This window comes from Onychostruthus taczanowskii, unplaced genomic scaffold, assembly GCF_017590055.1.
Source record: "Onychostruthus taczanowskii isolate IOZ18803 unplaced genomic scaffold, ASM1759005v1 scaffold78, whole genome shotgun sequence".
Classification (NCBI taxonomy): domain Eukaryota; kingdom Metazoa; phylum Chordata; class Aves; order Passeriformes; family Passeridae; genus Onychostruthus; species Onychostruthus taczanowskii.
In genome coordinates this window covers 2,236,870-2,252,172 of record NW_024505671.1, presented here as the reverse complement: position 1 = coordinate 2,252,172, position 15,303 = coordinate 2,236,870, and the positions used below count along the sequence as shown (strand labels likewise).

The following is a 15,303-nucleotide window of genomic DNA, read 5'->3' as shown; positions in this document are numbered from 1 at the left end:
AAGTTTGGAATTTTTTTTCCAGTAGTATTTTATATTAGAAAAAAAGAAACCCTTTCCACACTTTAGCCATACCACAAAAGTCAGAGTCAGTTTTGTTATAACTTTGAAGGTGCAAAAACCATAGCTAAAGACTCCGCTGACAGGAAAACACTCCCTCCCCTCAAGTACAAATTTTTAAAGAATTAAGTTAACAACTTGCACTATATGTATCTCATTTCCCTTCCAGAAGGGTCTAAATACATTTGTAGTAAATTCTAAGTTTGCATATTGCAAAAGGTACAATGCCAATCATAATTCACCCACTCATTTCCCTGGAAACAACAGCAGTGCAAAGGAGCAGCAAAGAAGTTTCCTTTCTCCTTCAATACCCAGGCAGGGTTCTCCCTGTTGCACTGAACAGACAAATCCCAGCACTCCCTTCCTGCAGCTTCTCAGCATTAGCCACGTATGCTTGCTTTAAAGTGTCTGAAAACTAAAGAAATTTGCACAAACCAGAAAATTAGTGCTGACATTGATACAAAGTTATGACAAAGGCTTCTAAAAGAGCTTTCCCCCCCTTCTTGGTATGGCTATCTTCTCTGTTAAAAACTGAACTCAGTATAAAATCATCAGTGGTTGGACTTCATCATAGCCGAAAATTACCTTGACAATTGTAAAAGGGAGTTTCCTCTTTTCAAAGCAACTTGCCCAAACTGCTACTATGCCAGCCACCCAGAAGTCAAGATACTATAATCCTTGCAGTAGTAACGAGTGACAGTATTACCAAAATTAGAGTTACCAAAGTCAGAGGAACATATGAAGTAAAATGGGAGCTTTGGTCTACACATAAGGTTCTGAAAAGTCTAGAAATAAATAGTGCAGGAATAAATACAGAAGTAGTAGGGCCAGGTGTTGGAACCCTAGTTACTGAGAATTGTAGATTTTGTGTGCAGACAGGCACTGACCCCCAAGAGAACACTGCAACTTTTTTGTGACAAATGTTTGCCCAAATGGATCTCCTACGTTGTTTCACTTTCTAAGATGTTTTGGTACCTCTCCTAGTATTACTTAATAGGCATTGTGTGTTTATTACAGAAGCATCACCTAAAGAACAAAGTCTGTCATACTCTACGAAACACCGCTTACAGATTAGAAGCATTTTCACTCTACATCTGAGTCAGAAATAGAGGGTGAAGATACACAAAGTTAAAGTTATCTGCTGTGAGAAACACAGCAAATAAGTTATTGAGCCAAAAAGGAAATCAGGGTCTTCCAAAGTTGTGGTCCAGGGCACTGCCAACTGGATCACATTGTCTGTTCTCCTAGTGCTGTAAACAATCATGCACCAGTACAGGCTGCACATCACATGTTCCATGACTCTAGGAAAGCAAAGATATTTTAGGAAATTCTGTTTTGCAACATTTATACAATGAAGCATAATAGAAATAAACCTGCTAAAAAAATTACAGCAACAACAGAAGAAAATATGCAGCTGAGAAGAGACACTCTTGTAAATGGGAAGGGGAAATGCTCTGTAAGAAGCAGAAAGAAAGAAAATCCCAAATAATGTAAAGACATGGAAGCCTTTGCTGGAAAGTAATTATTCTGTACTATATAGAGTATGCAAAATGTAGAGTTTCAGAAGAAACTGAAATACCAAATATTTTTTAAGTCTCTGCAAGGCAACTTGATTCATTAGAACTAGAAGTATTATAGTTGGGAGAATTTTATCAGCACCATGATCATTGTGGAGGGTAGCAGAGCAACAGATAGTTATATTCCAATTGTATTTTCCGTGTAAAATTATATTAATGATAATTATAGAAGTAGTGGATACTACATCATAGGGACCCATGGCCATCATTTACTAACACTGTACTGAAGATGAAGAATCAGAATTTAACTACAACTGCAGTAACCTAGGTTTATATGATACAGTGATATCTCTTCATTTCAGGCAGTCACATCTTTCTGGATTTCATGTTCCTCCATAATGAAAACTATATGGCAATATGGTTAAAGTGGGGAATGAGAAACAACACATTTAGAATAATCCTGAAAGCCTTTCCAGATCATCATCAGTGGAATAAAATGACTGCTTTTGAAACCTCTGCTGCTTATCTTTGCTGCTTAAATAGATAGCAGATGCTTCCTCCTGTTTACTAGCATTAATGCAGGTAACAAACACTGTGAATTCACCACTAATTCCTAACAGATTGTATTTGAAGCTGTGGTTTTCCGCTTGTGGTTCATGGACTTCTGAGACCTTACTAAGTATCTTAATGAAGTCCTTGTAAAGTCATTAGGAAAATTTTTGACTGTAATAGTCTTAAATTCACCACACTGATTTACATCTTTGCCTAAACATCTACAGAAATACAGAGAAGCTGCAAATCACTTTTGCTGTTGGGATTTTGAAACTAACTAGAAAATTTACAGTGTCAGATCGATGATTAAACATGCAGGGAATGCCATTTAACCATTAATAAGTACTAACGGTAGCCATAGCTAATCCATGGAAAGTGTTGCAAGCAAAAAGTACATGGGATAATTCTGGGTTATTTGGGCTTATTCTGGGTCAGTTTAGTAATCCGTTCTCATGGAAAGTCCAAGGAGTCAGGTGACTAAGTAGCACAGAAGCCCTCAAATACACATACACTGCACTAAACTGCACCATCCTTAACGGTAAGGAGGAAGGAGCAATCAAGTGGTGGAGGTGGCCACAATATTTTGAAGACATCACAAGACTTGTCTCCCAAATTTCTTTAAAAAAACTATTTCGAAGTTTTTAGCCCTTGGTTAGGATCTTTATTTTTTTCCCTTGTTGTTGTTTGTTCTTCAATTTATCAGGAGCCCAGCCTGTGTGGGAAGTGCTTTGGCTCCCCTCCAGGTGCCGCAGTGACCTCCTGCCATCCAGATTTCTGGTCTCTTTCAGGAAGGACAGAAAGCTTCTCTTACTTCAAAAAAATTGAACAGGAAATGCATAAAAACAAACCCATGGTTTCCTAGGAAAAGTGAGACAAATTTGGACAATAATTGGGCTAAGCAAGAAGATGCAGGGGCTGCCTCAGCATCACCTTAGATCCTACCACCTCAAGTAAAACACCAGGGAGAGAAGGGCACACATGGACACGTGGGCACATGTGCACATGGACATGATGGGGCTGCATGCACAGGCTGTGCAGAGGACGCTGCCAAGAATGCTTTGACTTCTTTGATCATGGAATAATGGCTCCATGACAGATTCCCTGCTATTCTGCTGTTATCCATCTAGTGAAGAAAGACAGAAAATAACAAAGTGAACTAAATTATCCCGTCTCAAATAAAACAATGCAGACTAACAGTCAAAACCCAGGGAAGTGACAGAAAAAGAAAAAAAAAGAGCGCAAACTAAGAAGAAGGGAAAAGAGATAGTGGAGTTCACTGTAAGGTCACAAAAGGGACAAGAACAAATAGCAAACTTTGGCTATTATATTAAAAGGCCATGTGCTAATAAAGTAGCCATGAAGAATAAACCAGGACAAACTGGATGTCTTATTGCTAAAAAAAGATTTAACTGGCACAAGAGGAACTTTCTTGGAATTCACACAACAGAAGTACTAATGTAGAAAATGTACAGTTTATTCGGGAATGGTAGGCAGGGGAGAGGCCTGTATTTCAGAAGTAACCTAAACTCATCCCAAACTCAAAAAGACAGAACAGAAAGCCAGGTTAGTTTGAGGGCATTAAAAAGGGAGGAAAACAAAGGCTCTGATACTGTTCAACACCTACTTCAGATGACTACATCAGGTATAAAGCAGGCTGAGTAAAGATTTTTTTCTGACTAGTACCACACAGCAGAACCTGCTGGTAAGCAGAAAGACCTAACTACCCAAATGCTGCTGAAACACAAACACCACAGGCCACTAAGCATATCTTTGACATATGAGAGGAAGTGGTCACGGCAGATGTGGTTTGGGTGTTGAACAGGTAGAGAAACTGAGTCCTCTCACTCCCTGAGAGGTCACCAGAGCGGTCTGGGTTTAAGCAGGCTCACCAGCCCCTTGGTAGGGCTGCCCCACACCACCTCTGCCCTCCAGCTGTCATTGCCATGGACAGCAAAAAAGCCTCCTCCACACAGGTCTGGAGAGGTCAGTAGCACAGATCCAGGCACAACAGCGCAGAGGACAGAGAAAAGGCAAGTAAATGTTTATCTCTATGGGCCAAAAGTAGGTTTCACAGGGGCCCCACCAACCTTTTAGTCCAACCTAAATTTGCAGGGAAAAGTGTGAAAAGAAACACACATACTATTTTGTAAGCACGTAAAGATTTTGAGGTCAGTTGCCTTTCTGAGCAACTTTGTAAATTGTCAAATGGAGTTAACTTTTGTTCAATAATACAGCTTACAATTAAGAAGGAAACAAGATACAGCTTCATTTTTAAATGGTTCCCAATGCTGCTTCACATAGCAGATTCATGTAGATCCTTCTCTTTGTGAAACTCTGCAGGACAGGGAAACCACATAAAAAAGTACTTGCCAGTAGTTCCTTATCAAACTGCAAAGATGCATCAGGACATTTGCACACTATTCAATATTCTTACAAGCACGCTTGTTTATGAACTGTTCACATTTTGAGTCTTGTGACCAAGCCATCCATTTTGAGGCTCTTCTGGGGCCTCAGTGACCATCCTCTCCAGATCACAGTACCCAGCAGAAATCTGCAAAATGTGCCTGAGCCTGCAGAGGACAGCAGAAAGCACTATAAACCTTGAGCAAGAGAGGACCATGTCTGTTGATGACGATGATGCAACCTGATTTCTGAGTTTTCAGGAAGCCAGAAGGAGTTGCAGGAATAACAGAGAGTAGATTAGAAACATAGATGGATATGAAAATTGGAGAAATGGACTAAGAAAAAGGGGAAGCAGTATGCAAAAAGGACATATTGTTGCAAAATACTTGGGAAGAAATAAGTTAGGAGGATGAGCAGGGGATGGGAGACAGCTGGCCCTGCGGCAGTTCTCACTAAAGGATCAGCAGGCTTCAGGCTGAGCATGAGTCAACTTCTTTCGTGCTGTCATAGAAAACCAACTATTACATAAAAGATTTATTAACAGATGGCACATAAAATAAATCTTTTTGCTCTCCTCAGCATTGCAAGACCTCCATCATCTGGGCTGTGAGACTCATTCCTGACACTACACTTCAAAGATATCTCAAGCAGTTATGAAGAGTCCAGAGGAGAACACCTTAAATAACCTAGGGGCCTAGTTATTAGGTCTACAAAACATGTCCTTCTAAAAAAAAACCAATTGCCTGGGAGTTACCACTAGCTCAGTTAGAAGATCTTCAACCTAAGAATTTATGACAGTTGACATTTCCTTGCCCCTCTACATGAAGTTACATAGGCTTTTTTTTTTTTTTTTCATGGAAATGGAGAGGAAAGCAGGGATTTTTAGTCCTCTTGATTTTACAGTGCATGAAAATACTGAAAACAAATCCACTGCACATAAAAAGGAACAAAAAAAAATATTGGGGGAGAATAGCTTACAGGAGAATTCTCATTATTCAGGAAGCCTAACCTAAACTTGAGGAGCTGAGATCAAGAATACTGCCTAGAAGAGGAAGAAAATCTAAAGCATCAGAGATGTTCTTCATATTTTATGAAGAAGCATAGAATAAGATACATGTACTTTAATTTATTATTTTATCATAAAATAGACAAAATGCATTTAAGAGATACTCCTTCCATACTGATACCTTAATGCAAAATATTTCAAGCTGTGTACTTCAAATTCATTTAAACCAAATGTATAGCACCACTACAATACATTTCACTTTTATTGACCTCGTCTGCTTTCTCCTTTCGGAGGAATACACATTTAGCTTCAGTCCTCTTCTTTTTTATTTAAAATTCTTATGTAACAGAATATGTGAGATGATCAGCTTGTGGAAATCCACTTATTTAGTTGGAACAGGGATCTCAGCAGGAACTTTAAAAATAATTTAGTTTAGGCCAACACATAATTTGAGGAATTAAGAATCTTAAGATCAATCTTATACCATCTATTATAAAGTATATACTGTCATGTATTTTAAAGTACACTTTAGACTTTCAAAATTTTTTGAATTCATTTTGCTGAAGTATAATCTGATGGTTTTTTTAAAGTTTCTAAGTTACAACTGGCTTACACAAAAGGCACTGCCATTAAAATAGTGATAAGTCCTCATTTCAGTGCCAGCATAGAACCATTTGACCATAAGCTTTCACACACAGAAAGTTTGTAAGTTATGTAAAAGTTCCAACTGAAAACCAAACGTTTGCTGATTTTAATTCCCTAAAGGCCTTTGGTTTGACACCTAATTTAATTCCCAGAGACTGAGAAGGGAATTCTGTTGTATTGTGCTCTGGGATCTTAAAGCTCAGCATGTTGCTAACATCCGTGCATCACTGGAAACACTGGATGCCCCCAGGCACATTTTTTCACATCTTGACTGCATTTTCTCAACTGAATTACCCCCACCCATTTGGCAGACAAAAGGCTCAGAGGTATGCTCTGATTCAAAGGCTTGACTTTGTAAGGGAAAGTCGCTCTTAATTGAGATTTCATTTCTTGTGCCATCCCTGGGGAGTACTAACAGCTTCAACCACCCAATGAATCATTGAAGTTTTTTTATGTTCTCCCACATGGGCGCCCTGAACAGAAAATTAGACCTAAACCAAGTGAACACATAGGAGCAACATTCACTTTATCTTGCCTCTAAAACAATGTCAATAGGTGACTAATTAGAAGATGTAGCAAACAGAAAAGAACAGAATTTCAAGAAGGAAGTTTTCACTAGTATTTAAAGCAGGGAGAGAAAACAATACCTTGCATGACTGACTTTCTATCCACATCCCACTTCTCAAAATTTGTATTTATCACTCTTTCCTTTCTATTTAAACATTCCTCATGTTCATATTTATCCACAAATTTTATTCTAAGACATAAATTAAAAGTATAAACCAACACCTAAATCTTTCCTGTAATGATAATTGACTACCTAATTTAATTTCTTACCTTTTGTGATAAGAGGACAGGAAGCAGCAGAGCAGTAATGCTTCTATTTCTCAGGTGAAACCAGTTTGAAAGTAATATTCAATGCCAGGAACTACTAAATTCACCTATAATTAACTATATGATAGATTTCTAAAAAGCATCAATGTCCATAGTTTGAAGATACAATATAGAAAAATATGAATATGGAGTGATCTCAGTGACTTACCATCTGACACTGATGAACAGTAACTGCCTTGACAGGGATTATTAATTTTATTCTTCTTTACAGCCTAGACTATTTTCCAAAGCATCTGTGCCACTCACGTCTCCATCAACTTCCAGACAGAAAAGGCAAAAAAGCCCCATCAGCCATCAAATCAGCACTTCATACTCCAGATGAAAAGCATCAGCAAGCCAAACCATCCCATTCCTGAGGAAGAGCCATGTGTCCTGAAAATGCCGGGTAACCACTCCTTAAAATACAAAGTATATTGACAGGTACGTACAAAGGCTCACAGGAGCTGAGCCAAAGGCCTTGCTGACTCCCCAGCACTACATTTCAAACAAAGGCAGAGCTACCCAGCTGCAGCTGTCTGGCTGCAGCCCCACCTTTGAAAACACCTTCTTCCTTTCCTGCTAGACATGTGTCACTTCCACCACCACATGCTGGCTGCCGCTAACACTGACTGCCAGAGCACCGGAGTGGCAGGTCTGTGCCTGGAACACATGGGTTCTCCAGCCTGAGAAGGGAGCAGCCAGCCCTGCTCTCCAGCAGCACCTTAAGGGTACCCTCCACCCAGAGATTGCAGTCTTGGCCCAGCCCAGGCTGGTCCCTTCACAGTTTCCCCTCCAGACTGGACCAACCCGAGTTCTGCCAGTTATGAAAATGGCTGATAAGGATTGTACCACCAATTTGTGGCCCTCTGAATCTTATCTAGAACTCAAAACAGCAGAAGCTTTGTAGCTGCACAAATGAAAGTGAGCTTGGAATGCAGAAAGCAAGCAAATGTGTTGAAAACTGTGTGACTTTTATTCCTACGTACACATATACAGAAAAAATTCTCTTAGGCATATGCCCACAGACTCATGAAAGACTTAAATGTTAGGCCTTTAGCAATATCCCTGCATATAATTTTCTAAAATACCTTTTAAGCTCTATTTGGAAGCAAATTAAAAAACCAACATACCAACATCAAAGACATATCACTACAAGTTCAAAAGGGCAAAAATGATTCTGAGATGGAGTGTCATACATAAAGTCCCACCACACTATTGTAAGTCAATGATGCTGTCCGACTTCATCCTTTCACGTTAAAAATGTCTTGATGCCCTTCTTAGAAGAGAGAAAATGGCATTGCTGTTTTGAAGTACCAGAAGTGGCAGAAAACCACTTTCTACAGATGATGGTGACTGTGATGATTTTAAATAATTGCCCCACACCCCATTACTTGCACAAGCTCACCTTTCCAACTCAGCAATTCCTGCATTTGCAGAGCAAAGCTATGCTCTAGCAGCAGCTCTTTCCAGCTGCTATAGGTGACCTTTTCATCTGCAGCTACTAAATTGGGCAGTTCTGAAGGGTCTGGTTCTGCTACACTCCTACAAGGACAAAGAGGGCCTGACCTCAAGATTGCAGGGACAAACACCAGAGGCTACAACTGCACAACATCCCAACCTCACCAACCATCCCTGCTGCTGTGGGAAGAGGAACGAAGGCTGAGACTAGGTGAGATGCATACTACAAACAGCCACCATCCTCACAGTCCAGGCCAAGGATTTACATCCACACTTACATTCAGTGGCAATGGCCTGGTGGCCAAAGTGAGGAGGAGCAGCCTAAGCCCATCCAAGCACAATGCCAACTGCCCATGGGAGGCAAGAGGCAGAAGCACCAGGGAAAGGACAGCATACAGGATGAGGGTGCAGGAGGGTTGGGGGTTGAGCTAAACAGCTAAGGGTCCCTGTCAGAAACAAAATGGGAAGGAAGCAGGAAACAAGCTGTTGCCTCTTCTCAGGGCTTCATTTCAAGTCTTGAGACTCTCCTGTTTTCATTAAAAGGAAAGGAAAGGAAACCCCCTTGTTTACTCCTTCTGGTATCAGAGAAAGAGATTAAAGTGAACTAACTTTAAATTCCTCCATATGCCTCCACAGGGTTTAAAATTTAGAAAGTAAATCTGAAGACTTTACCAATCTCTTTTTAACCTCATGATTCAGTCTGATTCAAATATTCAAATGTTTGTATACAGTCACAAAGGGACTAAATCCTTCTTAATAAGACTTCCATATGCATTGTTTATGACCTTTATAAATGTTTAATAACAAATATCCAATTAAAAATGAGTGTGCATTCACAAACCTGGTACAACTACCCCACACTAGGAAATCTATAGCATAAAAGGGACAAAAAGAACATTATGTGCTGCACTCTGTCTTATTTGCATGGCAGTGTCAGACAGAACCAATTTTCAGTTTTCAAGTTGATCAATTTCCCCACTGAAAGCAAAGCTTTACAACCTCTGCTGAACAGCCACAACATCAGAAAGAAAAGGCTTAAACTTCCAAATTTTAAATATGAGTAGGAAGCAAGCTAGTGAACTACCTTTAGCTGATTCTCCCACCTTATAGTCATTGAAAACAAATGCATAACGAGAAATTCCTGAGAAAATTGTATTGCCATCAGTCTTGCATAGTGCACTGCTGAGGACAGTCTTATTGCATATGCTGCCTCTACTATGCCTCTACTAATAAAGACATAGGGAGAAAGGGACTGGACTCCTCCCGGTGCCACACAAGAAGTTCCTGCAGCTTACCATGGTGTCCCCATGTCACCAATTCTATGTGTACCCCTTGTCCTCCCAGTGTGGACTTCTCTAACACCTCCAGGTATCACAGCACATGCTACAGTTGAGACAGCCACAATACACAGAGTATCATCATACAATTTCAGAAAGCTTCACCTTACCACTTCAGAAGGCATCAGCCCACACACAGGAACATCCCATCACTTCAGAAGGCTGCAAGCAGTGACCCTTCTTGTTGTTTAGCCCAACCTTTGATACCCCCACCATTAATGCATTGCACCTGTGTGCCCTCTGTTCCCGTTGGTGGTTGCTCAGTGCCCCTGGGCACTCCAGGTCTCATTGCCTCCAGTGCTGCTCACCTGCTGCTCACAGCTGTGGCCCATTGGGGATGAGGCTGGGCTGCAGCCCCACTCCCGATCCCACAAACTGTGTCCCTACATTCAGGTACCTGGGTCTGTGAGCATGAGGCATTAACTCATGTGTGACCCTTTTCCTCCTGTTCTGCCTCCCATCCCTTGACACTCACTGGTTGCCACAGTCTTCTCCAGATAAATTATTTGTGTGCTCCCTTATGTTCCCCCTCCACATCTCCTGACCAGGACATTTTAATGCCCTCCAGTAGCAGAATGTGTGTCTGCTCCCATTTGCCCCTCTTGCTGGATGCCTTTGTGAGCTTGCCTCATTTTTCCATGTCCCTCAGTCAAAGACTTTTTAATTGCACCTGACTTGCCTACCAGAGTGCTTCATGCCTCCACCTCCTCCTCCTCCCAGGAATCCTCTTCTCCTTGCTGCTTCTGCACTCCATTTTCCCACCTCCTGCTGCAAGAGGGAGGCAAGAGGCATTCCTGGGCATCCAGGCACTGACTTCACAAACTGTATCAAGAGACTAAGTGGGGAAGATGTTTGCTGGTTACCATTAATGGATATGACTCTCAATCATTTATTCATTTATCTGCCAATGAAGTTAATCTGTTATCTATTATCTGTCAATTATGGAGAGGTATGCTGTGGTTCCCCTTAATTCCTCCACTGTCAGTTTGTTTGCTTCAGGCCAAATCCCCCAATTATTTAAGACCAGGAACTGAGTTTGTCATGCAATATTTCTGCATTTAAACAAAATCTATGCATTGTTTATGTATTTAAACATAAACATAAATGCATTAAATATAAAATGCATTTAAACAATCCTGCAATGTTTAAATGCTACAGATGTGTAAACAGAAATGGTCTAGTGGAAGAAAAGACCTTCCAGGCTGCCCAGTTAAGTTGAGGTTTACACAGTCTTGAAAAGTGGAATAAGGATTTATGCTGTGTGTCCCCCTTGTGCAGGGCTTCCCTGCAGCACTACCCCCCCAGCCAAGGGAATGCTCCAGAAGACTTGTCCAGGTGAGGAGGTTACCATGAAGATAAGACAAAATTCTTACCCTTTGGCAGGGAGTTTGTGTACGTTCAGGTGAGTGTAACTCCATATTCTTTTGATGCACCTTTGTGAAACATCCCCACCCTTGATACTACAGCAAGCCCAAGGACTGCTTTTCAGGCATAGCCAGCCTCTGCTGGAGTAAGGCAGAAAAGGCTGTCTCCCAAAATCCATCTTGGTTTTTCTGTGTCCAGAATACAGTATGGATTTTGAGTCCAAATGACCAGAAAGGGCTCCAAATTCATCTGATGCAAATTTTTGAGGCTTTACTGAGTTAGGGCTGCAACAAACTGCTGTCTCAAATTCCTGACAGCTTCATGCACCTTTCCAGCAGCCTTCTGGCCATAGGCTCCTGCCAGAAGCCATTGCCTGGCAGGCACAGTCAGGGCAGAATCCAGCCGGGCAGCCTGCCACAGACAGGGCTGCCTGCTCAGAGTGCCCAGGAGCAGCAGTGTGCATCCCTGCTGCAGCCCACCCAACATCCTCCTGCCTAAACCTCACCTAGGGTTGAAAAGGAGAGGGCATTAATACACAGATGCTACTCTGTATGACTGTGAGCTGCATCGGCCAGCTGCGGAAAACTTTGTACATTGAGTGATCAATGAATTAGTCTCGGTAAGTGATTGGTTATGGATTCCTGGTTATTGATCTGCATAGCAGTCCTGGGTGAATAAATCACAGCAGTATGTCAGACTTTAATGCCTGACTGCTTTAAGAATACAGCTGGGTTCAGGGACCTGGTTTCAAAATTGTTCCAATTTGTAGCACCAACAGAACCTTAAGAATATCCTATAGGCAAGCACAAGCCCCAAGCTGTCTCATTTGTATTATTCCTTGTTCTGCTTTCTCTTTCTTTTTAAATAAGGAACAATACAATGAATGACAACTCAAATTCCGAGTCATGCTGTCAGGAAGAATAATAGACCTATTCTGTACAAAAATGCCTGTATTGTTGGTTTGTTTACTTCATCTGTTGCATGGCCATGCTGCTGTCAGAGCTCTGGAGACAAAGGCCCAGCTCTGAGCCTGTTTCTGGGTGCTGGGCAGGGAGATCTTTTCCCTCTGCTGCTTTTACCAAGGTGGCAGCAGCAGTGCACCCCACCCATCCCCATAAGCAACACTGAGGGTGGGAGTTGTGAGATCAATTGGAGACATCCAGGCTTCCCATTAAATCCAGCCCTACTACTAAGATCCAGTATCTCAATGGCACATGGGGATTTATAGGCGAAAAGCCTACTAAGCATGCAAGGGAGTTAGGCATGGCTAGTACAGCTCTGCACATCTGTGAAGAGGGTTTAAAGCTCAGTGTCTTTCACTGGAAGGGCGTCTCCAGAACTACACTCTGCTTCATGTCACCCCAGTAATGACTAATACACTGTTGGAACATCTCTGTTAGATTGATGACAAGGAGGGGGTTGTAGACAGTCCCAATTCAAATAAATAACTCGACCAAAATAGTCTGTTCCCATACAGCTATACCAACCACAATCTGCTAGAAACTTTCTCAAGAAAAAAATAGAGAATAACAGGACTACACGAAATCCAAACAAGGAACAAAGTAAGGAAACAAAGGCAAAGGGTAAAGGAAGGAGTAGATTGCACAACCTACAAAGAAAGACTCAGCATGGTGGGGTGACATGCATATTAATGACTGTCTGTTTTTGTGGGATCTGATCTCTTTTTAGATCTATTTTTAAGCAGTTTTCTCAGCTTCTGGAATGATAAAGTTCCAGTCGTGGTTTACCAAACTACAAGAAAAATAATTATATCTGACCATCAAATTAAAGCCCAGAATGGAGAAAGCAATTTCTCAGTCTCGGAATAGCCTATAGAAGAAACAATCCTGCTACTTTATTCCGGCAATTTTTAAAGAAGACATTCCCATTCTTCTTGAGCAGTCTAAGTTTCTTAAAGAAATAGTTTCATATCAGGTTATTTTGACTAAAACAGGAATGTGTGCATTTTCATAATGAGTTTCTTAAATTGCCAAGAGAAAGTCTAAATCTCACCCTCCACCCCGCCAAGCAAACCCCCCAGCCAGCGCTGAAGAATCAACTGTGCTGCTGCCACATTTGTGATACAACGCGTCAATAGAGTGAAGGGAGATGATCTCTCTGCAACACAGAGCCTAACACAGAGGAGCTGTAAACAAGGCAGGGACCGAAAACAAAAACACCAAACATTTTGATGGTAAATTCGATTTAGTTGAGCCAGCTTCATGCAATGTTAATTTAATTCAGTGTTACAAAAATATCCCCTCATGTGAAATATCGCCAAATGCCTGCAACAATGTTAGTGTGAAAAATTCTTTAACTCATCCAGTTCATTCCAGACGATGTTTCCTGCCAGCTACATTCACCACAAATGCTGTCTGGTAAATAGCAGCTGCAAAGGAAGGATAAGGATGCCAGGGTACACTTCAATAAACACTCCTTCTCAGTGGCTCACTATATCCTGGGCCAAGCAAGCTAATATACATTCACAGCCACGTGCAAAAATCCTCAAACTTTGCTTTCGCAACTTCCCGAAGGTGAGGACAGTAGATGAAGAGCATGCCCGCACTCAGGGCTGCCTTTGCGGGCAGGAGCTTTTCGCAAAGCGAGGCGCAGCCCCGGGCCAGGCAGGCGGTTTGCTGCGGCTCAGGCTGTGGCGCAGCACGTCCTTGCGCTCCCGGGTGGGAACGCTTCCCTGCCCCCATCCCGGGCTCCTGGGCTGTGCCCTGCCTTCCCACTCGCAGCACTGAAGTGCTCACGAATTACACCTAGCTGTTGTCATGCCTCTTCTTGTTTGCTCACCTAGCCCGTCTTGTTTTCTGAAGCCAACACCTTTCCCCACAGCTGCCAGCAGCAGGGAGGAAACGGGTGCGGGCCGTGCTGTGCCACAGCCAGGCTGGCTCAGCACAAACCCCTTGGCAGCACCATAAAGCCACCTGGGAAGGATGAGGCCGCTGTTGAGCAACACTTCCCCTAGATCCTGCCCAGAAGAGGCTCCCCAGGGAGAATGGCTGGAGCCGGGCAAGCCGTGATGACCGATCTGGGAGACTACTGTAGGCGCCAAAAACCAGAGGGAGAGAGAGCCAGGGTTTCCCGGAGCCACACCTGCGGGGATAAACACATATACAGGGCAGGCAGCTCTCCCTGGGGACGAGATTGCTGCCTGCTGGCGTCACTGCCGCTCCGCCAGGGGTTATCGGTCTCGCTAAGGCACTAAGGAAACAGCCGGTGTGAATGGCCCTAATCTGCTTCTTCTGCAGCCCCTGATAACCCGGGGAGCGGCCGGGCAAACAGGACGCTTGTCCAGCGCCACAAGGAATTGAGGGAGAACTGCTTTTCATCAGTACAGAGGATGCAAAAGAGCAGGATCAATCCATATTGCCGATGCCAAGTTACTGGAGAGCTACAGTGACCAAGGATCCTACACAGCACTCGCTTAAGAGTACAAGTACAACCTCCTCCCCAGGGGTTTTAGCTGACCCCGATTCATACAGGAGCCAGCTGAGGGGATGCTAACAGGCCTGCAGCGCCATCCAGGAGCTCATTCATCTCACATTGCTACTGACTGTGTGCTGCTGAAACCTCCCCTGCCTTCTCCCTGGTCTCTCTAGTTATACACTTGTTTCCCGAGGTGGCTGCATGTCAATTTGTTTGATTAGCTAGGCAGTGAACATGTTAGGAGAACTTGCCTGCAAAGAGAAGAGACAGAAAAGGTAAAAAGAAATATCATCACCAGAAAGTTGTATGACAGCTTCAGAAGGAGACAGCATGGATGGCTGGAAGGCCTGGTCTGTAACAGTAACAGAGTAATAAAAAGAAATTTTAAAAATTAAAGTTAAAACAATGAAAATAATTAAAATTTTCTTGCTGCTTTCTTCCTCTTCTCCCATCTCTCCCCTCTTCCCCCCCCCCCAAAAAAAAAAAAAAAAAAAAAAAAGGGACAAGAAGCAGACAGATCAGCAACACTTCTAGAAACTCACAGGGAGAAGAGCACACCTAACTGTGGAAGCCCTTGGGGGGATGTCCTAAGTTACACCCCATTGGCTTCTTCCCCTGTTCCTATGTCCCTGAGCCACTCCCTCCCTATTCCCTG

General features: G+C 42.5%; 1 protein-coding gene across 4 annotated transcripts in view; it reads right to left on the bottom strand.

Moving 5' to 3' along the window:
* The window catches only part of SASH1 (SAM and SH3 domain containing 1), a 535,689-nt gene that overhangs the window by 134,440 nt on the left and 385,946 nt on the right, over positions 1-15,303 (bottom strand). The window contains exon 2 of one of the 4 annotated variants that reach the window (XM_041423460.1): positions 14,944-15,000. The exons of the other annotated variants lie outside the window; for them this stretch is intronic. Coding sequence (XP_041279394.1) covers positions 14,944-15,000 — 57 coding nt within the window. The remainder of the gene's footprint in view (positions 1-14,943; positions 15,001-15,303) is intronic. 4 annotated transcript variants of the gene reach the window in all.